Source organism: Buteo buteo, chromosome 13, assembly GCF_964188355.1.
Source record: "Buteo buteo chromosome 13, bButBut1.hap1.1, whole genome shotgun sequence".
Lineage (NCBI taxonomy): Eukaryota > Metazoa > Chordata > Aves > Accipitriformes > Accipitridae > Buteo > Buteo buteo.
The window spans coordinates 13,155,546-13,180,318 of record NC_134183.1 but is presented as its reverse complement, the minus strand read 5'-3'; the positions used below and the strand labels follow the sequence as shown (position 1 = coordinate 13,180,318).

The window sequence follows — 24,773 nt, the reverse complement described above, 5'->3', positions numbered from 1 at the left end:
GCTTTAGCTGAGACTGGTTTGTTTATGTTAGAGGAATTGGAAAGAAGTGCTGTGTGTTGATGTATAAACTGAGGACTGCAAGTCTCTTTATCTAGGTTGTCTTCTGGATGTGTGAGCTGAGCTGTGGGATAGTGGGAAGGCTCTGGAATTCTACAGGAGCAGAAATTTCTGCAGGAATGGAAAAAACCTTGGTTGATAGATAGACGTTATAATGACCTGTAACCACTCCTTGTTGAAAAGAGGTATGAACATTCGAATGACATAGATTTCTACAGGCCCAAATCTTTACCGCAGCAATTTGCTTTATTTATGGTACAGATTGACAGGTCAGACTTGGAAAAAAGACATAAGAAAGAACTGAGATCCTTTCCTGAATTGCCAATATGAGTACTTTCTGATGAATTAAATCATCATCAGGAAAAGAAAGGAGCATCTGTTGTTCAGATGCACTGACACACATAGCAGAAATCACAGCATGCCGTACAACATCTCCCTTAGCACGAATTCATGCACAGGCTTATAACAACACTCCTTAGGGAATCTCCCACTTTTTTACTATTTCAAGTGTAGGGATGGGTACATGTGCACAAGTGTATGTATGCTCTTCATACATCAGAATTGACCTCACATCTCTCTCTGAGACTCCAACCCAGTAGTTCAGCTAGACACCAGCCTCCTATTGCTGTGAACAAATCTTTGCCTCTTGGCCAGTCTTCTTGCCATGTCTGTGACACTCAGGCTTCAGTGCTATCACACTGAAGGACCCAGATTACTCTTTTATTTTCAGAATTATACCAACATAACTGCAAAACACTTTTAGTAATACTTATTTCCGTCTTAGTGGCCTGCTTAATGTATTGCTCTTAGGCATTTCTTATAAGCTTCACACCATCACATGGGGAAGATAAAAGTTGTCATCCCCATTGTACAGCTGGGATAACTGCAGCACAGACATACCAAGCAATCCACCCTGGGTCATACAGTGAGTCGGTGGGAAAGCCAGCAATAGAATCCATAAGTCCTGCATCCAAGTTCTCTAAGTGCCTTAACTAGTCTAGATTCCCTCCTTAACACCCTTGTCAAATTATTTATAGGAGATGTATTCATATAGTCAGTAAGACATCAAAATTTTCTAATTATATCTAGTCATGTCAAATGACAATTATGCCCTTAGTTCAGTTTGCCAGACAATGCTTTGCCAAAGAAGGTTTGCCAAAAATTTTTTGACCGAAGAAAGAGCAGGCATCTGTAGCATCTTGCAGACTAGATCGTATAAAATGTCCCTGCGACAAGTCTGCCCTGTCTCCACGGAAAGCTTCAAGGTAAGTGTATGGGGTCTGCAGGCTTGCAGGAAGAGGATGGTGCCCTTATGTGCCACAGCATTCCTGCTGCCTCCTGCTCATTTCCAGGAGGGGACTCAATTCTCAGCTCAGGTTTTAAATCTGCTTTCAAGGCACCTGCACATTTTCACTCTGGATTTCTGTGCAACATCAAGTAGGGAGTTGCCATTTCTGTTTTACAGTACTGACCAGCTGCCAGCCTGCAAGCCACCCATCTGGTGTCACGAGAGGTAAGAACCTGATTTATTAATTCTTAGAGGGCAGAGAAAGATCCTTTTGGGTGGGATTTTTGTATGGCTGAATGAATGGCCACTGTTTCACACTATATATTCAAACCCAGTGTGGTCACAGTGGAAGGTGGACGGTAGTGTCCAAGGCTGGTAAGGTTTTCAAGTGAATTGTAGAATCATAGAACAGCCCAGGTTGGAAGGCACCTCAAAAGATCATCTGGTCCAATCTTTAAGTGGCTGTGTTTGAAGACTTCACCACTGATGGCAGACCAGAAAATCCCCATGTGGAAGTTCTTCACTTCTGCTTAACTAACCTAACAGGGAGCGAGCTGTGCTGGCTTCCCATCTTTGCTGTTGCAGCAGTAGAGCTGGACCAAGATGAGCACGGCAGGAAAAAGTGTAAAATTCAATATTTTGTCTCAGACCATGTGAATTAATGTGTTATTTTGTCCAAAATATGTCACAAAAACACTAAAGAAGTAAGAGTAGGAAGAACTGTAATACGAGCAACAAAGCTCTGCTTGTCATCTCTGTAAAACGCAAAGCTGTCATTTGTTCCCCTTACTGCTCTGCCTGTTCTCTACCTCACAAAAAAATGGAAGCTGCAGCCCTCCTCCTCTGTAAGCCACCACCTGTTCCTGCAGGGACAAATAAAGAATTATCATGTTACTCTCTTAGTACAAATACCACACAATATTAAAGGTTGTATAAATACTAGGTACCTACCTCTATATAGGATAGAAATAAATAAATGTTTTCCTCAGCTGCTTGCTGTTGTTTTCTAGGGAAAAAAACCAAACCAAACCAAAACAAAAAAGTAATTTTTTGGAGAAATTAATACTGGCTTTAAAATTCCTTATTTTTTAAATTCCTGAGTTGAGCTTTGAATCTTTGTATTTAACTTTGTTTTCCTCTAAAATTATACTAATTTTTAAACAGCAAAAGAAAATAATAGAAATGGAGCTATGTCAGTGTGTTTTGGAACAGCATTACTCTTCTTTTGACAGACATTGTAGCCATTTATGCCTGGATTCAAGAACTCACTAACATTAGCAAATAATGATATCCTTAATACAATGATGCAAATGTTTTAGAGACTGAAACTGACACATTAAGATGCTCGACTTCTCTGTGTCATTCAAGACAGTGGTGTATGAGCTTTCTGAATTAGTATCACTTGGGAATAAACTGCATTATAATAATTTCAAGTGAATTTTAAAAGAGTGCCTAAGCAGCTGAAAGGAATTTTGAGTTTCTTAACTCCACAGTACAGCGCCTAAATACTTGACTACTAAGTGACTATGGATTATTTCAAATGTGATTTCAGTGCAGTGGACCCTAAGCCAAACGATCTCCCAAAATATAGTTTTCACATTTTCCATAAATGTTGAATCACACCAATGCAAAAATATATAATTACTTTCAAAAAAGTTATGAATAATATTAATATAGTCTATTTCTTTTCCCATCTTTTCTTCTACTAACAAATGCTTACTTTTTGACATATTTGAGCAACATATCTGCTCTTCCGCAGTGTTCTCTGCTGACGAGCCCCTCTGTAAAGTGCAGCCATGTCTTCAGACTCTGAGATGGCCATCTTTGGAGAGGCGGCTCCTTACCTCCGAAAGTCAGAAAAGGAGAGAATTGAGGCCCAGAACAAGCCTTTCGATGCCAAGACATCTGTCTTTGTGGTGCATCCTAAAGAATCCTTTGTGAAAGGAACAATCCAGAGCAAAGAATCAGGGAAGGTCACCGTCAAGACTGAAGGTGGAGAGGTGGGTAAAATGCAAGATTTACAAACAACATTTAATTCCCACTCTGGGCTCTGAGCTGACGTTCATGCACCTTTCTTTGCTCTGGCAGACCCTGACCGTGAAGGAAGATCAAATCTTCTCCATGAACCCTCCCAAGTACGATAAAATCGAGGACATGGCCATGATGACCCACCTCCATGAACCCGCTGTGCTGTACAACCTCAAAGAGCGTTATGCAGCCTGGATGATCTACGTAAGTAGCAGCAGCAGTCTTCCTCTGGGGAGCTAGGAGGAACTGCTCTGCCAGGCTAAGTGGAAGCCAACGTGCTGTCTCCCTTCCTCACAGACCTACTCGGGTCTCTTCTGCGTCACTGTCAACCCCTACAAGTGGCTGCCGGTGTACAACCCGGAGGTGGTGTTGGCCTACCGAGGCAAGAAGCGCCAGGAGGCCCCTCCACACATCTTCTCCATCTCTGACAATGCCTATCAGTTCATGCTGACTGGTGAGTGGCTATATCTGTGTCAGAGGGATTGTACCATGAAATTCTCTGAAGGGATACTCTGTCTCAGTGCTATGAGGAGACTGTTCCAAAGCTTTCATGGTTCTGATGCATACATACTATTTTGTGTTTTACTCTCTTCACACCATTGTTTCTACTTTTTTAAATTAAAGACACCCTTGCACTCAGTGAGGTGTTCTGGAGGTCTTTTACTTTGTTCGTTTGGTTGGTTGGTTTTTTTAAGTCAAGCTGACACCATGGAGTTGAAAACATTAAACTTACCTGACTATGTTTCATTCTTTCTGTGTTGTTCATTGGGTTTTAACTACTGTATTTCTGCCTCCTTCACAGATCGTGAGAACCAGTCGATCCTGATCACGTATGTACACTCCCTGCTCGGGTCCCCGCTGGGCTGCCCCGTGCCAGGGGACCTCCAGCCTGACCACATGCTCTCTGCTTCTGTCTTTGGTTTGACAGCGGAGAATCTGGTGCAGGGAAGACTGTGAACACAAAGCGTGTCATCCAGTACTTTGCAACAATTGCAGCAAGCGGCGATAAGAAGAAAGAGGAGCAGTCAGGCAAAATGCAGGCAAATTAATAGACAGTGGCTGGAATCAATGCTTTTCTCTATTCCTGACATGATTTTTGGAAAGGATAACGAGCAACAATTATTGTCCTGCAGGGAACGCTTGAGGATCAAATCATCAGCGCCAACCCACTGCTGGAGGCCTTTGGAAATGCCAAGACCGTGAGGAATGACAACTCCTCACGCTTTGTAAGTTGCTTAACCAAATGATTCCTGAAAAATAGTAAGCAGCAGTGTCTGGCAATCATTCTTTTCTGTTATTCAGCCATCGTTTTTTCAAGAGTAAGACTGAATTTTCTTATCATGATTTTATTACTTATCCTAAAGGTAATTCTCCAGATTTCAAAAATAGTGATTCTATGAAAAAAATGAGTTCTGCTTTGCACTGAGATGCAAATGAATATAACAGATCACATGCTGTTTCTCCTATAATGTATTGCAGTGTTAAATGATATTTTTGGTCATTTTTACCTATATTTCTGTTTGTTTGGTAAAAGACAGACAGACAGACAGAATGCCAGGAAGAAAGAGAGGGAGGTTAGGAAAGATGGGAAAGAGAGAGAGAGAAAGAAAGAAAAATGAAAGAAGGAGAGAGAAATAATGAAAGAGAGAAGGAAACAGGGGGGAGAGAGTTTCTACTTGAATAATATGTTTGCTTTATGTCAAATTTAATTAATCAAAAGTGAAATGTTTTTTTTGATAACAAGACAGATTTAAGCAGCTGAAATAGTTAAATGGCTATTTCCATATCATTAAGGTGGCTCCTCTCTGTATGCAGAATATAGTTAGAAGAGTTAGGCTAACAAAATCCACCCATTCCTTCCCATTTGTACATTCAGCATCCATAAAATATACAGCTGTGCCACTGTTTATTTCCATGGTCAAAAATGTAAAACACTCCTTTATGTCAATGGTAGAGATATAGCTGATTCTTAAGAAAATGTGTCTAAGTAGAAGTCTTGTGCCCAGTGGAGTAAATGGCAAAACTTCATTTCAGATATATTCTTATGGTGTAATTCTTAAGACACTTTTATTTCTTCAAAGGGCAAATTCATTAGAATTCACTTCGGTGCCACAGGAAAACTAGCTTCTGCTGATATTGAAACGTGTAAGACACTTTCCTGAACTGTTCACAATCCATCCATTCACCCATGTATCCATACAATACCTTTTCACCCAACCATCTATCCTGCCTTCCCTGGTTTTCTTCCCATCTTCTCCCTACTTTCTTTTTTGCTGTTTCTTCTTGTTTTTAATTAAGTTTTTCCTCTAGATCTGCTGGAGAAGTCCAGAGTCACTTTCCAGCTCAAAGCAGAAAGAAGCTACCACATATTTTATCAGATCATGTCCAACAAGAAGCCAGAGCTAATTGGTAGGAAGAATGACTAACTTGGATGGATATTACTGAACATCAACTCATGTTATCAGTTGCTTGACTAAACTAAGCCTACATGTCCCCTATTCTTACTTCCAGACATGCTTCTCATTACCACCAACCCATATGACTACCACTTTGTGAGTCAAGGTGAGATCACTGTTGCCAGCATTAATGACCAGGAGGAGCTGATGGCTACAGATGTAAGTAACAATTAAAAATGTTGTCCCTATTGTCATCTCTCCCAGACAAAGCTGTTATTTTATTGTTCTTATTGCAGAGTGCCATTGACATCCTGGGCTTCACTGCTGATGAAAAAACAGCCATTTACAAGCTGACAGGAGCTGTCATGCACTATGGCAACCTGAAGTTCAAGCAAAAACAACGAGAGGAACAGGCAGAGCCAGATGGAACAGAAGGTATTAGCAAAATCTGTGGCTGAGCTGTCAGAAATAGAATTAGCAATAATAATTCAGTCTTTGGAAGATGGAGAAAGAGAACAGTGGAAATGTGTAAAAAAGTGTTTAGGTGAGCTAGTATATAGGTATGAAACTGCCATCCAATAAATACCTTTTTTTCAATTATTACCTAATCTTTATTTGAAGTATAAATTGCATATGTGTCCATAATTCTCTTCTGGGCTACCACAGTTCTAGATAGCACAGCCTGATCAGTGTGCTTATATTAAATACCCACTAAGAAGAGAAATATTTTTCAGAAAATATATTTGTGGTTGCTTTTTAAAGAAAATGGAGGCATTAAATTCGGTATTAGAACTTCTCCTTCATAAATCACATGTTATTTAAAACTTTTTCCCAGGTAAAAGGGAGCTTTCCTTCAATTTCTTTCTTCTCCTTTGGAGATTCAAACCCACAACTGTGATTACATAATACTATTATTTGAACATCAGTCTAAGTGAAGCATAGTTACACTATGCTAGGGAAGAACTGACTTAGATTTCTACTTCACAGCTGACTACTTAATCACTTAAATGTTATGTAATGCATACATGGTTTAAAATACTAAGCCCTGTCTGCTTCTTCCAAAGAATGCTCTCAGATGGCCAGCTTCAGGACTGAATTTTTAGGTTTTGATCCTGAATAAATGATTATGCCTGCCTTTCTGCAATGACTATAACAATATGTCTCCAGAAAGGGGCACTTCTTAACTGTTACCTCTAATTTTGGAATGCATTCCCCTTTAGGGTTATAGCTACTGCCAAAAAAATACAGGTAGTCCAAGTGCCTAAGTGTATGTTTTGGATTACACTCAGGTGGCCAACCTGCTAACACTTTGGTGTTTTGTTGCCTCACTTATAGATACCAGTTAGCTCTGGATTGAAGTGATGAACTTTGGCTTTCAGGATGAATTTTTGATCAATACATTGTTTCTAAATGCCTCTGTGAAGATTTTTAGAGAGACATTTAGGAGTACTGCTCTGAAAAGCTTTCAAAACAAAGGTGATCTTTGTTTTAATAACTGTCGTGCTTCCTCCGCGACCCAGTAAGCAGAATTTGATCACAAGGACATTCAATATTGCAGTTGTTCTGGAAAGGGTTCATCACTCAAAATGCTGCATGTCTTGTTAGTCTTAATTCTTCTATCTCCTTGTCCTTCTACTTAGTTGCTGACAAGGCCGCCTACTTGATGGGTCTGAACTCAGCTGACCTGCTCAAAGCCCTCTGCTACCCCCGAGTCAAGGTTGGGAATGAATATGTGACCAAGGGTCAAACTGTGCAGCAGGTAAAAACCAGCTGGTGACTGGGAACCTCCGGCTTGTATCACTTACTGTTTGCTCCAAATATTGTTTTTCTTCTGCTGCATTCTTCTTTATTTCAGGTGAACAATTCAGTGGGTGCTCTGGCAAAGGCTGTCTATGAGAAGATGTTCCTGTGGATGGTTGTTCGCATCAACCAACAGCTGGATACGAAGCAGCCCAGACAGTACTTCATTGGTGTCCTGGACATTGCTGGCTTTGAGATCTTTGATGTAAGGATTCCAGGTCTGAGGGCTGCTCTTGCAAGGGGAGATCACTGTATCAAAGGACTTCCAAGTAGTATTCTTCTGAAAGTTTAGCATGCCAGTCATTTGCAATTTTCTGGGAAAAAAAGACTTCATTTTCTTTTGTAGCATAGAGCAAAATCCTCAGAAGTTTCATCAGTACAAGAACATAACTATGTTGTTTGTATAGAAGTAGCAAATAGAATTTTATATGTTGTAATATTTAGCAGTTTGAGCTTAATGTTAATGATTAAAAAAACCCAACATAGCTACAATAATTTTATGTAAGAGTTTCTAGAGCAGAATTAGGATTTGCAGACCCATTGACAAACATATAATAGGTTAAAGATGTGTAAATTGTTTAAAGGACCAAGGAATTAATAGATAAGTGTTTAATCAGAGCTATCAAGTGTTTAAAATTGGAGACCAGTGCATACATCTTTTTTGCTGAACAAAGAAATGCCAAAGTACTTTATGAATTTTAGAAGATTCACTAGGAATACCTGCTCTGGAAAAAATTCCATTTTCATTATGTGGGTATTTCTTTGGGGAGGTGCATATAGGTTTTACTATGGTGCAGTCCTGATAATACAGTTGTGTTTTAACTGGGGAGATTTATAAAGGGTTGAGAATGATCAAGAACTGTGCGTGTTGACGATGGGTGGTTGTTGTTTGGTTATTTTTTTCCACTGGGAAGTTCAACAGCCTGGAGCAGCTATGCATCAACTTCACCAATGAGAAACTGCAACAGTTCTTCAACCACCACATGTTCGTGCTGGAGCAGGAGGAGTACAAGAAAGAAGGAATTGAATGGACTTTCATTGACTTTGGAATGGACTTGGCTGCCTGCATTGAGCTCATTGAGAAGGTAAATTTTTAATTCAAACTGTCTTGTATTTTCAGGAACTCATTATTTTAAACTGAAAATGGTTAAATGCTATTTATAAAAAAAGGTCTTTTTCATAGTTAGTTTAATGCATTCAGTTTCAGTTGTTGAAATATCTCTTGATCTGTACTATTGCTTATTATGCATTAGAGATATTACAAAGTCCACAGATAACTATGGAAGTCATTCCTCATACACCTTCCATAGGTGGAAGGTATCTCTGCTTGCTTGATTAAAGGATATTTTTCTCAAAAAACACAGAGCAGCTCTCAAAGTAAAATAAATTCTCTTAAAGTTCTGGAATAAAGTTATCTGGACAATACATTTTCTTCTAGATGATTCATAGCAAAGTAAATACAGGCCAATACAGTCAGTGCCTGACCTCTCAGCGCAAGAATCTGAAAGAGATTTCTTGTAGTTATGTATAATTTAGGGAGTTGATTAAAAGTATAAAACCTGAAGTAAATATACAATGGACGCATTTGTAAAAGATATTTTTAAATATCATCTTTCTCCTCCTGATTTTTTAACATGTTTTTTGGTATAAAAAATATTCCTGAATCACTGTGTCATAGTGTGAGTCAAACAGGTGAATCTTTTAAACTCACTCTTTAGAAAGAAATTTTCATCATGGCAAGGGTATTAGTTTGTTTCTCAGCTTCCTGTCTTTTACTGTATTCCCTTTAAGTCCAAGCCGTGATCATATTATTCTACAGGCATTTTCTCTTCTTTATTGTACTGTATTCCAGCCCATGGGCATCTTCTCCATCCTGGAAGAGGAGTGCATGTTCCCCAAGGCAACTGACACCTCTTTCAAGAACAAGCTCTATGACCAGCATCTGGGCAAGTCCAGCAACTTCCAGAAGCCCAAGCCTGCCAAAGGCAAGGCTGAGGCCCACTTCTCCCTGGTGCACTATGCTGGCACGGTGGACTACAACATCAGTGGCTGGCTTGAGAAGAACAAGGACCCCCTGAATGAAACTGTCATTGGGTTGTACCAGAAGTCATCTGTGAAGACATTGGCTTTACTCTTTGCCTCCTATGGTGGAGCGGAAACAGGTTAGTTTTCTAAAACTCATTTCTCCCACCATTTATGATATGTAAAGATGCAACAAAAAAGATAATATTAAAAAACTCTTTTTGTTTTTGAAGAGGCTAGTGGTGGTGGCGCTGGTGGTGGAAAGAAGGGTGGCAAGAAGAAGGGTTCTTCTTTCCAGACAGTCTCAGCTCTTTTCCGGGTAAAGTGTGAATGTCATTATCTGTCAAGTGACATGAACATAGTGTCAAATCTGAGCTATCTAAACTCCTGAATTTCTCATGACCTTGGTTTTATGATGAAAGAATAATAAGTATGAAGTGAGCAGAAGTTATTCACTATCTTATCCTAGTAATTATCTGTTCAAATTTGGGATTTGTTTCAAGCAGTCTTCAGCTGACCCCCTGAATTTCCTTTAAAAGTTCATTAAGATTCTTTCTGAAAAACATTTTTCAGAACCTGGGATGTAATATAAATATAAATCCTATACATGCTGTTGTTAAAATTTTTATAAAGTAGTCTTTTACTTCCTCCAGACTAAGGTGCAGAATTTTAAAATTCCTTTTAATGAGAATACTTAAGTATATAGAAAATTTCTTTAAATTTAATTTTGAATTTGAAAGCTTATTCCTCCTAAGATTCATTCTATTAGTTCCTTGACATCTACATACACAATATACAGAAGTAAATTTTTTTTAACTAAGCTGCTACACATAATCCCACAGGAGAACCTAAACAAGCTGATGACCAATCTACGGAGCACTCACCCCCATTTTGTTCGTTGCATCATCCCAAATGAAACAAAAACACCTGGTAAGATTCTCAAGCAGAAAGAGAACTTCCTCTGATACAGCCATGCCTGGTCTGCACTGGAGACTGCGGTATTCATTTATGCTCTGAATTGCTAGGTGCCATGGAGCATGAACTGGTACTTCACCAGCTGCGGTGTAACGGCGTGCTGGAAGGCATCAGAATTTGCAGGAAAGGTTTCCCCAGCAGAGTCCTCTATGCTGACTTCAAACAGAGGTAAGAGCTATGAAATGAAGAGATAAGTCAGGTGTCCTCACTGACTGAAATGGCTGGAGATCAGTGCCCTCTCTTCATCTATGACTGATCACCTGAAGATAGTAAAAGTTTCCTTAATTTTGTTATCAGATTAGGACTTCATTGTAACGGTGTCTCTAAACAAGGGATGAAATTCCAACTTCCTCAGCCTCATTCTGCTACAAAGACTGTGGTTAGTCTCAATAAACAGTGTTGACTTATGACCTGAGATTGCCTTCATTCATAGTTCCTCTCACTCCACAGATACAAGGTGCTTAATGCCAGTGCTATCCCAGAGGGACAGTTCATTGATAGCAAGAAGGCTTCTGAGAAGCTTCTTGGGTCAATCGATGTGGACCACACCCAGTACAAATTTGGCCACACCAAGGTACAAACCCTCCTTGACTCACTCACTGCATGTCTGTGCTTTGCGCTACGTGACAGTGATGGGCTGCAACATTCCCTTTCGCAAGGTGTTCTTCAAAGCTGGGCTGCTGGGACTCCTGGAGGAGATGAGGGATGAGAAGCTGGCACAGCTCATCACCCGCACACAAGCCATGTGCAGGGGCTTCCTGATGAGAGTGGAGTACCGGAGAATGGTGGAGAGGAGGTAGACATTCCTCATCCTCAGTCAAAGTCACTGTACTTGGGGGAAAGTGCTGGCACTTGTCATACTGAAAAAATTCAATGTACATTGTAATTATGCTTCAGGGAGTCCATCTTTTGCATCCAGTACAATATTCGTGCATTCATGAACGTCAAGCATTGGCCCTGGATGAAGCTGTTCTTCAAGATCAAGCCCTTGCTGAAGAGTGCAGAATCTGAGAAGGAGATGGCCAACATGAAGGAAGAGTTTGAGAAAACCAAGGAAGAGCTTGCAAAGTCTGAGGCAAAGAGGAAGGAGCTGGAGGAGAAAATGGTGAAACTGGTGCAGGAGAAAAACGATCTGCAGCTCCAAGTGCAGGCTGTGAGTAACATTATTCTACTTGTTTGGTTGGTTGGTTTTTATAGGGGAAATGAGTAAATAAGATCTAACTCTTCTCCCATACTACAGAACTCTCACACTGCACACTAAACTGCCTTACAAAATATTTTAAGCTGAATACCATGTAACTAGAGGTAAAATTCAGGCCACATTCTTTCCCCACTCAGTCTCAGTATTACAAAGTGGAGATCAAGCTAAAGAATGACTTTTTAGTCTTAATGCCTACATGTACATGTCTCCGTGTGAGTTCATGACATAAAGCCTGTTATAGTCACTGTAGTGTATTTAGTGGAGTAGGGACAGTGATTCAATTGACCAGCTACTCTGCCTTAGTTCAGTGGTCAAAATGAAGAGTCTAGCGCCATTTCTTATGGCATATCTCACCTGAGCTCCTGTAGCTACTGCTCCCAGAAGATGCAGATGCCCATTATGTCCTACAATACAAGTGCCAGCCTTGTACGCTTGTCTACAATGCCATTTGGCCTCTCAGAAACTCAGGCAACATTTAGGCAATACCCTGGAGTTGAAGTGTCCATTTCAGGGAAAGATGAATCTTGTTCTAGCCTCCACTGACTGTATTGGCTGGGTATAAATCAGGAATGGGAGCTTCAAATATTTCCTCAGCGGTAGAATTATTTACCTTTCTCAATACTTCCACATAAATTTGAATATGGCACGTTATAAAATACAATCACTTTCCAAAGGAGAAAAGGAAAACATCGATTAAATCCAAGTAACCCACCGACATACCTGAAATAAGCAAGGTAAAACGTAGCGGAGCTAGACACAGTATCTGATGACAAAAAAGGTCATAAAAAAATAAACCTGATTAAAAACATATTCTAAATTTGTAATTTTTAATGTAATTGTGCAGTAACCTTTTCCCCAAAAAGTAATCTCCAGAAAGGTCTTACTGATGCACACCTGTTCCTTAGCACTAAATAAGCTTTCCTGTATTTTCCCACCAGGAAGCTGATGCTCTAGCTGATGCTGAGGAAAGGTGTGACCAGCTCATCAAAACCAAAATCCAGCTGGAAGCCAAAGTAAAGGAGGTGACTGAGAGGGCTGAGGACGAAGAAGAAATTAATGCTGAGCTGACAGCCAAGAAGAGAAAACTGGAGGATGAATGTTCAGAGCTGAAGAAAGACATTGATGACCTTGAATTAACACTAGCCAAGGTTGAGAAGGAAAAACATGCCACCGAAAACAAGGTACACACATGGGGAGTCACATAAAGGGCCAAGACATCACTGACTCTCAGAGTTAGAGCCTGCTACCGTAAGACACCTTGGCTTTGGACAATTCTGAGATGGGCCTTGTCTGAGCATCCAAAGGATAAATGAAAGACTTGGCAAAACAATGCAAAGTGAAAATGTCACCATGCCAGTGAACCTGTTTTCTACCAAATTTTGACTCTTGCTCATATTTGTAGGTGAAAAACCTTACAGAGGAGATGGCAGCCCTGGACGAGACCATTGCCAAGCTGACAAAAGAGAAGAAAGCCCTCCAAGAGGCCCATCAGCAGACACTGGATGACCTGCAGGCAGAAGAGGACAAAGTCAATACGCTGACCAAAGCTAAGACCAAGCTGGAGCAGCAAGTGGACGATGTAAGCACACAGGCATACCTCAAGAACAGGACAGGTACGGAGTTAAACCTGGCTGACGGAGCGCTGATGGTCTTGTTTGTTTTAGCTGGAAGGGTCCCTGGAGCAAGAGAAGAAACTGCGCATGGACCTTGAGAGAGCTAAGAGGAAACTCGAAGGAGACCTGAAGCTGGCCCATGACAGCATAATGGATTTGGAAAACGATAAGCAGCAGCTGGATGAGAAGCTGAAGAAGTAAGTGGGGCTGTGGCGCACCTGAGCACTGTGCTGGTGTACTTTTTGCTTTGAGCTCTGACATGGATTGCTTTGCCCAAAGGAAAGACTTTGAAATCAGCCAGATCCAGAGCAAAATTGAGGATGAGCAAGCCCTGGGCATGCAATTACAGAAGAAGATCAAGGAGCTGCAGGCAAGTCTCTATTGGTTCCCTTCCGCTTTTCAGAAAGACATCAGGTAGGAGGAGGGCATGGGTGTGAAGGGTCCCCTAATGTTCCCCAGGCTCGTATTGAGGAACTGGAGGAGGAAATTGAGGCTGAACGTGCCTCTCGGGCAAAAGCCGAGAAGCATCGGGCTGACCTCTCGAGGGAGCTAGAGGAGATCAGCGAGCGCCTGGAAGAAGCAGGAGGGGCTACCGCAGCTCAGATCGATATGATCAAGAAGCGTGAGGCAGAATTTCAGAAGATGCGCCGTGACCTCGAAGAGGCCACGCTGCAGCACGAAGCCACAGCTGCCGCCCTGCGGAAGAAGCACGCGGACAGCACAGCTGAGCTTGGGGAGCAGATTGACAACCTGCAGCGAGTGAAGCAGAAGCTGGAGAAGGAGAAGAGTGAGCTGAAGATGGAGATTGACGACTTGGCCAGTAACATGGAGTCTGTCTCCAAAGCCAAGGTATGGAAAAACATACTGAAAACAACTTGAAAATAAACATATCTTTTAAAAATATGGTCATGTTACAATATACCTCTCTGTCTCTGTATGGAACTGTATTTCTGACCTTCTAACACCAATGAGCAGTATATAGCTTCCATGTCTGTTGACATTTTTCTGGTGAGAATCGTGGTGCTCAGAATAAGGAGGCATCCGGACACTGATCTTTCATCCTCTGTGATTTTCACAGGCTAATCTGGAGAAAATGTGCCGCACACTGGAAGACCAGCTGAGTGAGATTAAGACAAAGGAAGAAGAGCATCAGCGCATGATCAATGACCTCAATGCTCAAAGAGCTCGTCTGCAGACAGAATCAGGTGACAGAGCCTCCTCTGTGCTATAGAAGGGGAGAGCGTCCTAAACCAGCTTGTTTGGGTCATGAATGACAACAAAAATATTTCCTTTCTGTGTGCTTCTTAGGTGAATATTCACGCCAGGTGGAGGAGAAAGACGCTCTGATTTCTCAGCTGTCAAGAGGCAAGCAGGCTTTCACCCAACAGATTGAGGAACTCAAGAGGCACCTAGAGGAAGAGATAAAGGTGATGACTTTTTCTACAGCTGGCCACTGAAAACAGTCTTAACTTTAACTGCCCAGTGACAACAGGCACACTGGGAGAAAACTCATTTCTGCAGGGAGTGTGATTAGTGGACTTTGTCCTCCCGACTTACATCTGTCCTTCACTGAAAGCACCTACAACCTCCCAGCAGTCATGTTCCCTGTGTTAAATTAATTCATTGCAAGAGATTTCCCAGGATATTACCATTCCTTGTCCCAATCTCGCTCTCTACCTAGGCCAAGAACGCCCTGGCCCACGCCTTGCAGTCTGCTCGCCACGACTGTGACTTGCTCCGGGAACAATATGAGGAGGAGCAGGAAGCCAAGGGGGAGCTGCAGCGTGCCCTGTCCAAGGCCAACAGCGAAGTGGCCCAGTGGAGAACCAAATACGAGACGGACGCTATTCAGCGCACGGAGGAGCTGGAGGAGGCCAAGTATGTGGGGAAAGTGGGGAAGACAAAAAAAGGGGTAGACTAACAAGGGAAATTTGAAGACACAACAGCAATATTGTCATAAAAAGTTAAAGCTGTGCTTTGTGGCAGGGTAAGGGCTGATGTCAAGTACATCCACCAAAGGGTGTGGTTTAGAAAATGTAGAGGAGAATATTCCCCTGACCGAGAGAATGTTTTCACCTGTGGACAGTAGAGACAGAAGGCACAGTGGTTGTTCAAGGCTGGGAATCAGAACTGGGAAAACAGTGACTGGCTGGGAGAGGGTCTTCACTGTCTGTGCGTAGGATACATACTCAATGAATGGGTAAAACGTCCTGTTGTGAGAGGGCCATCAGCCACACACCACACCTCCCCTTTGCTCTCAAACCATGAGCTGTGCTTATCTCCTCCCAGGAAGAAGCTGGCACAGCGCCTGCAAGATGCAGAGGAACACGTCGAAGCTGTGAATGCCAAATGTGCCTCCCTGGAAAAGACAAAGCAGAGGCTGCAGAATGAAGTGGAGGACCTGATGATTGACGTGGAGCGAGCAAATGCTGCCTGCGCAGCTCTGGATAAGAAGCAGAAGAACTTTGACAAGGTCTTTTGGGCTCCAGGCCTGGGGTTCCAGGGCAGGGCATCCCCTCCCGATTGCCACATCCACACTGAGGTCCTGTTTCTCTTCAGATCCTGGCAGAATGGAAGCAGAAGTATGAGGAAACGCAGGCCGAGCTGGAAGCCTCCCAGAAGGAGTCTCGGTCTCTCAGCACAGAGCTGTTTAAGATGAAGAATGCCTATGAGGAGTCCTTGGACCACCTGGAAACGCTGAAGCGTGAGAACAAGAACTTGCAGCGTAAGTCCCTGGCCCTCTGCTCCTGGCTGGACTTTCTCATAAGCTTGTCTATCTGCCACACTAAACGGGTCTGGGCCAGTTACCTTGGTGCACCAGGGCCTTTCCCCATTCTGCTCTGTGCGTCACCGTGCCACTTTTCACCCTTCCTTGCAGAGGAGATTTCCGACCTCACAGAGCAGATTGCTGAGGGAGGAAAGGCGATTCATGAGCTGGAGAAAGTCAAGAAGCAGATTGAGCAGGAGAAATCTGAACTCCAGGCCTCCCTGGAGGAAGCTGAGGTACATGCCCATAATCACTGGTATCTGCACTAAAAATATTAGCAATGGGGAAATGTGGCTAAGAAATGTTTGGTCCTGCTCTGTTCTGGCTGGGGAGTGCAGCCAGCTGAGATTTCCTGAAATATTCTGTAACTACCTAGAAAGCAAGCAGTAGTTTTATCTACTTTATAGACGTTTGTGTCCACTTTTCCAGGCCTCCCTAGAACATGAAGAGGGGAAGATCCTGCGCCTCCAGCTTGAACTCAACCAGGTGAAGTCTGAGATTGACAGGAAGATAGCAGAGAAAGATGAGGAGATCGACCAGATGAAGAGAAACCACCTCAGAATTGTGGAGTCCATGCAGAGCACCCTGGACGCTGAGATCAGGAGCAGGAATGAAGCCCTGCGACTGAAGAAGAAGATGGAGGGAGACCTGAATGAAATGGAGATCCAGCTGAGCCATGCCAACCGCGTGGCTGCAGAGGCACAAAAGAACCTGAGAAATACACAGGCAGTGCTCAAGGTATGTTAAGCTAAGGATGTGCACATAGGTGTCTAGCTTGTCTAATATCGTTGAATCATAGAATGGTTTGGGTTGAAGGGGACCTTCAAAGATCATCCAGTCCAGCCCCTCTCCCAGGGGCAAGGACATCTCTTCGTAGATCAGGCTGCTCAAAGCCCCATCCAACCTGACCTTCAACACTGCCAACGATGGGGCATCCACAGCATCCTCTCACTGGGTTCCAGGGACAAGAGATCAGCAACTCCCCCTTCTCTTCCCCTCCTCAAGAAACTGTAGAGGGCAATGAGGTCGCCCCTCAGCGTTCTTCTCTCCAAACTAGACAAACCCTGTGTCCTTAGCCGCTCCTCAGAGGACATGCCTTCCAGCCCTTTCACCAACTTTCTTGGCCTCCTCTGGATGCACTCAAGACCCTTAACATCCTTTCTAAATTGTGAGACCCAGAACTGCACACAATACTCAAGGTGAGGCCACACCAAAGCTTAATACAACAGGAATACAGCTCCAACTGTGCCTTAGCTTTCCTGATCCTACCCCTACACATCCGGGCAGCATCCCTATACTCTCAGGATACATGTCTTTGGTTCCACTGCCTAGGCATTTCCTTCTTACACTTCAGTTTGACCAGGAGGTCCTTACTCAGCCATGCTGTTCTCCTGCCTTCCTTGCCTGATTGCTTACACATGGGAATCGAGAGCTCTTGCACTCTAAGGAAAATGTTCTTAAAGGGCTGCCAACTCTTTTGTGCTCCTTTATCCCTGAGGGCACTTTCCCAGAGGGTCTCACCCAGTAATTCCTCAAACAACTGGAAGTCCGCTCTCCTAAAATTCAGGGTCTCGACCTTACCCTTCATCTGGCCCATATCCCTCACAATTGGGAATACCACCAGGGCACGATCACTGCAGCCCAGGCTGCCATCAGTTTTGACATCTCTAATTAGTTCGTTTGTGTTGGTAAGCAACAGGTACAGTAACGCTTCTCCTCTGGTTGGGCTGTCTATCCTCTGGATGAAGATGCTATCCTTGATCCACTCCAGGAGTCTCCTGGACTGCTTACAGCTTGCTGTGCTGCTTTTCCAGCAGATGTCAGGGTGATTGATGTCCCCCAGCAGGATCAGAGCCTGCGAGCATGGTGATTCCCATAGTTGAAGTAATACCACTTCGTCAACAGGCTCCCCTCGGTCAGGTGGCCTGCAGTAAACACCCGCCACGAGGTCTCCTTTGTTGGCTTGGCCTCTAATGTTCACTCATAAGCTCTCAACCTGGCTCATCACTGTTTTTCAAAGACAGCTCTGTGCAATCAATCCATTTTTTACATAGAGGGCAACCTGCCCGCCTCTCCTTCCTTGCCTGTGCCTTCTGGACAGTTTATGGCCATTGATTGCAGCACTGCAGTCGTGTGATTCATCCCACCAAGTTTCAGGGTCAGCGATTAGATGCACAGTGGTTTCCAGCTCCTCCTGTTCATTACCCATGCTACATGCATTGGTATAGAGACACTTCAGATGGGCTATCAACCATATCACCTTTTTAGGGGAACAAACTCCAGTTCTTTTGGAGCATTTCACAGATGTTTTCCTGTGGCTTCCTAACATATCAGCAGCCCCTGGCTCTTCTCTGTTGCTCAAAACTCCATTCTCTTCCCCTGTTAAGTCTAGTTTAAAGCCCTGGCCAGCTTGTTGGTGAAGACCCTCTTGCCCCACTTGGTCAGGTGAATCCCATCTGCTCCCAACAGACCGAGCTTCTCAAAGGCAGATCCATAATCATAGAAGACAAAACCTTGAGTTTGGCACCAGCTAGACAGCCAGGCGTTCACCTGTTCAATTTGTCTCCTCCTTCCTGAACCCCTCCCCCTGACTGGGAGGATAGAGGAGAACACCACCTGTGCTCCAGATCCTTTTAACATTGCTCCGAGGGACATAGAGTCTCTTTTGATGGTTATACGTTGCCTTGTTGCAATATCATTAAAGCCTACCTGGAATACTAGGAGCGGATGATAATCTGAAGGGTTCACCAGGCCTGGCAGCCTCTCTGACACCATGAATGCAAGCTGTTTGTAGGCAGCAAACTTCTCTAGAGAAATTGTCTGGATGGTAAATGGGTGTTTTGGTGCCTCTCAGTAAGGAATCTCCCATTGCTAATACCTTATGTGCTTTTCTGGTGGCACTGGTTCTAATGTGAGTGGGTTTTCTCTCAAGTTGGATCAACTTGACATGGTTGAGTTTTCCCGGGTCCTGTCAGTTACTCATGTGCTCTTCATTTTTCAAGCCCAGAGTATCGTGTCTGTTATGTAGTGGCACTTCAGAGGATGGGGGAAGGTTCTTTCTACTGCCCCAAGCAGGGACAAAGGTCCAATTTCCTTCACCTGGTAAGCTACTTTTGTCAGTCAGCTGGAGTTTTAATTCAGGCTTACCTTCCCCTGGCGCTGCCTTAAATTTAGGCAGGGCTGTCACTCAGCCTGGGACAGTGTGCAATACCACGTATCGAACTCCTCTGCTCGCATTCTTAGATACTGTGCATATACTGACATAATAATTCTGCATATAAATACATATCATATCTATAAATATATATGTATTATACTGACATAATGATTATTAGACTGGTGGTAATTGCCATTGTGCAACAGTGCTGTGCTGCCTTCTAATTTCTCTTTTCTCTCTTAAAGGATACCCAGATACACTTGGACGATGCTCTCAGGACACAGGAGGACCTGAAGGAGCAGGTGGCCATGGTGGAGCGCAGAGCAAACCTGTTGCAGGCTGAAATTGAGGAGCTACGGGCAGCCCTGGAGCAGACGGAGCGGTCGAGGAAAGTGGCTGAGCAGGAACTGATGGATGCAAGCGAGAGAGTTCAGCTCCTCCACACTCAGGTTAGATTCATGACATTCAAAATCTCAAGAGCTGTTTTATTTTTCCCTTTCCAGGTTTTTTCATCCTTGTAAGTTCTTAAATCCTCTCTTGTAATAGAAAGGCTTGTACAAAGAATTGGATTATAGGTAAATGAGTAGGATTGCGTTAACAGGAGTCAGAAGTGCTTCTTAAGATTTTAAGAACTCTACGCTCTCTAGCTGTGTATGACCTGACAGGATGCACCATTTGAAGGAGGATGCTAATATTAGACATAGAGATGATAAGTTTAAATTTAAACAGTAAATTCCTAAGGTAAGTGTTCTGTTTTGCAACTAACTGGACAGTATTTTTTGTTGTTCAACAGAACACCAGCTTGATCAACACCAAGAAGAAGCTGGAAACAGACATTGCCCAAATTCAGGGTGAAATGGAGGACACGATCCAGGAGGCCCGCAATGCTGAAGAGAAGGCCAAGAAGGCCATCACAGATGTGAGCTGGGGGCTCCCTTCACTGCTAATGATGGATATAGTCTCACCCAGAATGTCTCCAGCCTGAAAATGGCTTTGATCCCTTGCTCTCATCAGGCGGCCATGATGGCAGAAGAGCTGAAGAAGGAGCAGGACACCAGCGCCCACCTGGAGAGGATGAAGAAGAACCTGGACCAGACGGTGAAGGACCTGCAGCTTCGTCTGGATGAAGCCGAGCAGTTGGCCCTGAAGGGAGGCAAGAAGCAAATCCAGAAGCTGGAGGCCAGAGTGCGTAGGGCTTTGGTTTGTGCATGAGTGAGCATGTCCCTTGGAGAGATACCAGGGAAGCTCCAAAGATGGGCTTCTCATTGCAGGTGCGGGAGCTGGAAGGGGAGGTTGATGCTGAGCAGAAGCGCAGCGCTGAAGCCGTGAAGGGTGTGCGCAAGTACGAGAGGAGGGTGAAGGAGCTGACCTACCAGGTAAGGCAGGAGGCCGCCTTGGGCTGACAGAGTTTTCTCACAGCAAGTCAGATTTTGTGCACCCCATCCCCAAGGGGAACTGTTAACCTCACATGATGCAGAACCAACAATTCATTCTCTTTCCTGCTTGCCAACCACTCTAGTCTGAGGAAGACCGTAAGAATATTCTCAGGCTGCAGGATCTGGTGGACAAGCTGCAAATGAAGGTGAAATCCTACAAGAGACAAGCTGAGGAGGCTGTAAGTATTGCTCGAAGAATGGGCAAGAGCCACCTTCCATTGGGGCAGCACGCTCATTGAGATGAGTATGAATAGCAGGAAAGGGGCATGAAAGAATCTCCCAAGACACAACAGTCTTGGCCACACCATTTTCTATGGTGTCACGAGGCCTTGCTGAGTTCTGGGCACCCTGCAGCAGTCAGTGATGAACTGAGGGAAATTCTGCAGCCTGTTTTATACAGGACGTCAGACTAAACAAACCCAGGGGCCACATCCACTGACTGAGAAGTTCCTGAATCCTCACCACCGACTCCCTCTCCCCACACAGGAGGAGCTGTCCAATGTCAACCTCTCCAAGTTCCGAAAGATCCAGCACGAGCTGGAGGAAGCCGAGGAGCGGGCTGACATTGCAGAGTCGCAGGTCAACAAGCTCCGAGTGAAGAGTCGGGAGTTTCACAGCAAGAAGATAGGGGAGGAAGAGTGAGGATGTCATGAGGCAGCAAAGTGACCTGAGGGCTGCACAGAATGTGAACCTCTCAGTCGCTTTCTTCTTCAATGAGTCTTTGTAACCAAGTTAATGTCTAGAGAATAAAGAACGTAGATTCCTTTGCATACACAGCAGAAGCAGTGGTTTTGGTTGTTCCAATTCATTTGTGCAGTTACATAAGTTTGGGGCATGTTCAAATGAAACATTTTGTTTCACTTTAACCCCTGGATAGCAGTAGAGCTTTATTTAGCCCATCACCAGTATTTCTCCACTGTGTCCTATTACATTACTGGGTAGGGAGTAGCACTAATTTAATTCCCAAACTGGCAAGAGGAGAGGATCAGGGCAAAGGCAGGACGTGTACCTTGACTGTCCTGGCACAGCAAAAATGTTTCTGCCTTGGGAAGTCCTCTTTCTAAATGGGTGCTGTACACAGAGGGTCTCTTTGCTGGTCCCATTCTCACTTTGGCAAGCTGGATTTAGAGGCAAGTTGCCCCATTAAAAAAACAAAATAAAACTGGAGCCCCAAAGGCATCTGGGTGTCTCTGAGTCCTCATGGAGGAACTTACGCAAGGACTGAGGTGCTGCCTCCTTTGAACAAGGCAGGTGAAGGCCACAAACTCTAGAGAGTGGGGTTTTATTGAGCAAAATTAAACATCAGGCAGAGCTTTTTTTATGGAAGACGTTAATAACCATCAGTGCTAAAGCAAAACAAATAATGTATTTGGATAAGAAGACATTGCAGTTCCTTACTTTCTCTGTTAGACAGAATAGCCAATATTAAGACAGGATGCTGCTGTTGTAAATGAAATGGACATTGATGAACGGGTTGGCAGAGTAACCGTGAACAAGAAGACTCGCTATGGGATAAGCCCCAGCCAATGTAACGTGTAGAGCCACCAGAACAAGCTAGGAACTGCTGCCCTACGGTATAGTGTTTTCCGGTAACGAAATATTAATATAAGACTATAATAAGCTGTTGTGCCAAGGAATAATGTGGAGTTATGTGTGAATACAAAAAGCTAAAGGAAAAAGTTTTGATCACGTAAGACAAAGCTTCCAGTGGGAATAATTGTGGGAACACTACAGCTTTAAAGAAATCACAAAATCTAGCACTTTATGGAGGAAAAGACCATAGATGATCATGCCAGACTGTGTCCTACCTGTATGACTCTTCCGGCCATGGATGAGTTGGAATGTAGCTACTAACTGCATCCTGGATGGACAGAAAGAAACAAGTCACCTACACAACGCGTGCTGGCCTGAAGTCTTAGACAAATGACAGCCTGTTTCCTGCAAGGCAAGAAGCAGTACTTAAAATATGGAACAGCCATTCTGGCAGCACTGGACCCTGGTGCATGGCGTAGCTGCTAAGAGCAGATTCTACAAGGAGGTGTCAGGAATGGTAAAAGAGACTTGGCTCTCTTTCACTACAGGGACACTTATGGCTCCCTCAGGGTTCCTGGCCAGCTCTGCATTGCTAGGGAGCTTCAAGGAGCTGTGAAGTTGCTGGGGAAGGGTGCTGGAGTTGTTGGAGGGGAAGCGTGGAGGAGACGGCAGGAAGGAAGCCTTTTGCACCGACCACAGCAGTCCGTGTGTTTGCAGCAACAGCATTCAGGGTTAGGAGGTCCTCCTTCTCCGAAGCACACTGAGGTTTACACCCAAGAAATCCACCCACGTTATAACTAAATATGGAAGTAGTTTGCTAGGCAGCAGCTAAATATATTTAAGGAAAAGATGACACCCTGTGTTGACTCCTGTGTCACTGTAAGTGATGCTCTTGAGAGACAGCATCTCTATCTGTGAAGCTGTGAAAGCTGCATCAATGCCAGCGATATCTGGGCACCAAAGAAGGGAAACCACCCCTCTCCTCTCTCCATTCCCACAGCATGCTCCCAAGAAATAGGTGGGATTCTTTCTTCCCGGACAAAACCTTTGTTTCCACATGTTGTAAGGAAGCAAAAGGACTTTGTTTGTACTAAGGCACATATTTCTTTAAATGAACGAACAAACACATGATACCAAATGAAAAAGCTTAATTCCGAAGTCAGTGTATTGCAGCTGTGGCTCAGTAAAAGTGTGGTGAAGTATTTCTAGCTCCATGGGTAGCTTTTTTAAACCTGCTGACTGACTAGCAAATGCCACAACAACTTTGGGGACCTTATTTTGATGCCCAAATTCCCTGTTCCCCTTGGACAATATTACAATGACCATCCAAAACGAACAACCTGGCCTGACTGTGGAAGAATCACAATGCATTTGAAAGCACTTGAAAATGTCAGGGCTCATCTCTCACCTGTAAGAAATTGTGGCTTGAAAATTTGTTCCTAAGTGCTCAACTGATGAAAGGTAATGCTGCAAGTTCCTTAAATGACAACGTCTTGGTCCGATTACCTAATTCAAACTGCACGTGTCGGAAATGGGGAGAAGTCCCACACATTGCACGGGGCTGACGTGGCCTTGCCACTGGCCATCCCGGAAAGCATGACTGAAGGCTTCTTGGAATCAGAAGGGAATATTAATGGGAGGAGTAAGGAAAACTAATTTCCACTCACTTTGTGATTTGCTGCCTTAGCTGGAGGACAGGAGTCATTTTGCTTGGACACACTATCTCTGGAGTCAGACTGCTTGTGACCTGGTAAGTGCTGATGCAAAGGTAACTGATCTTGGGAAAAACATTATTGATATCAGACACTTCTTGTCAATAACTTGTCATAATAATGTTCATCATTGCTGTTCTCCAAGCACTTCCAAGACATACACTCAGGACCTAGAAACATTGCCCTGACCAAAAAGTGCATTCCTCGCCAATGACAGGAAAGGAGAAGGACAGAGAGTGAAAGAGAAAAAGCAAGAGAGGAGGGAAGGAGGGAGAGGGAGAGGGAGAGGGAGAGAAAGGGGGTTGGGGAGAGAGATTGAGATAAATAAGTGGAGAAAGAGCAAAAAAAGTGAGACAGGGAGAGGAAGGAAGGAAGGCAGGAAGAAATGAGGGAAGGAAGGAAGGAAGGAAGGAAGCGAACAATCAGACAAACATCATCTAGCTGTTGGTACCTGACCTTGGATTTCAACTCTTCTGCTTTTGATCATCTGTGAGATCATTTGCTAGTTACAACATCAGCCCTCTTCAAGCAGTTGGGTCATAGTGCACCTTGGGAAAGCAGAGGTACTGGTGGGGGTGGGGAGGGCAGGTAGAGTGTGGGATGCTCCTGGGAGGGCAGAGAGAGTAAGTGTACACTGAGCCCTGCATGAGATGCTATTTTATAAGTGGGTAACTCTTTGTGATACAGTTAGTGTGAATGTGACCTTCAAGCAAACAACTATGATGTATAGAGCAGTGTGGTCATGCTCCTCCTCACAATTCCAACCTGCTTGCAGCATTGGCATAAGT

General features: G+C 43.8%; 1 protein-coding gene and 1 long non-coding RNA gene across 2 annotated transcripts; one reads left to right on the top strand and one right to left on the bottom strand.

The window, feature by feature from the left end:
• Window positions 1-1,462: 1,462 nt before the first annotated feature.
• Window positions 1,463-21,522, top strand: LOC142038886 (myosin heavy chain, skeletal muscle, adult-like). Its single transcript, XM_075044810.1, has 39 exons — window positions 1,463-1,570; window positions 3,105-3,345; window positions 3,434-3,577; window positions 3,671-3,827; window positions 4,176-4,203; window positions 4,302-4,413; window positions 4,507-4,599; window positions 5,455-5,518; window positions 5,684-5,782; window positions 5,885-5,988; window positions 6,066-6,204; window positions 7,410-7,528; window positions 7,625-7,774; window positions 8,484-8,654; window positions 9,422-9,731; window positions 9,825-9,910; window positions 10,434-10,521; window positions 10,617-10,734; window positions 11,017-11,140; window positions 11,226-11,362; window positions 11,464-11,719; window positions 12,706-12,948; window positions 13,170-13,346; window positions 13,432-13,577; window positions 13,660-13,750; window positions 13,840-14,229; window positions 14,459-14,585; window positions 14,689-14,807; window positions 15,062-15,258; window positions 15,670-15,853; window positions 15,940-16,105; window positions 16,259-16,383; window positions 16,577-16,885; window positions 19,550-19,753; window positions 20,098-20,223; window positions 20,319-20,489; window positions 20,576-20,680; window positions 20,824-20,919; window positions 21,227-21,522. The coding sequence occupies exons 2-39, from the start codon at window positions 3,142-3,144 to the stop codon at window positions 21,380-21,382; spliced, it is 5,835 nt and encodes a 1,944-aa protein (XP_074900911.1). The 5' UTR covers window positions 1,463-1,570; window positions 3,105-3,141; the 3' UTR covers window positions 21,383-21,522.
• LOC142038903 (uncharacterized) lies at window positions 1,577-3,189 on the bottom strand. The gene is made up of 3 exons (XR_012652725.1): window positions 3,066-3,189; window positions 2,297-2,351; window positions 1,577-2,208 (listed from the first exon to the last, which is right to left on the bottom strand). It is a non-coding gene; the product is annotated as an uncharacterized LOC142038903 (long non-coding RNA).
• Window positions 21,523-24,773: the final 3,251 nt, after the last annotated feature.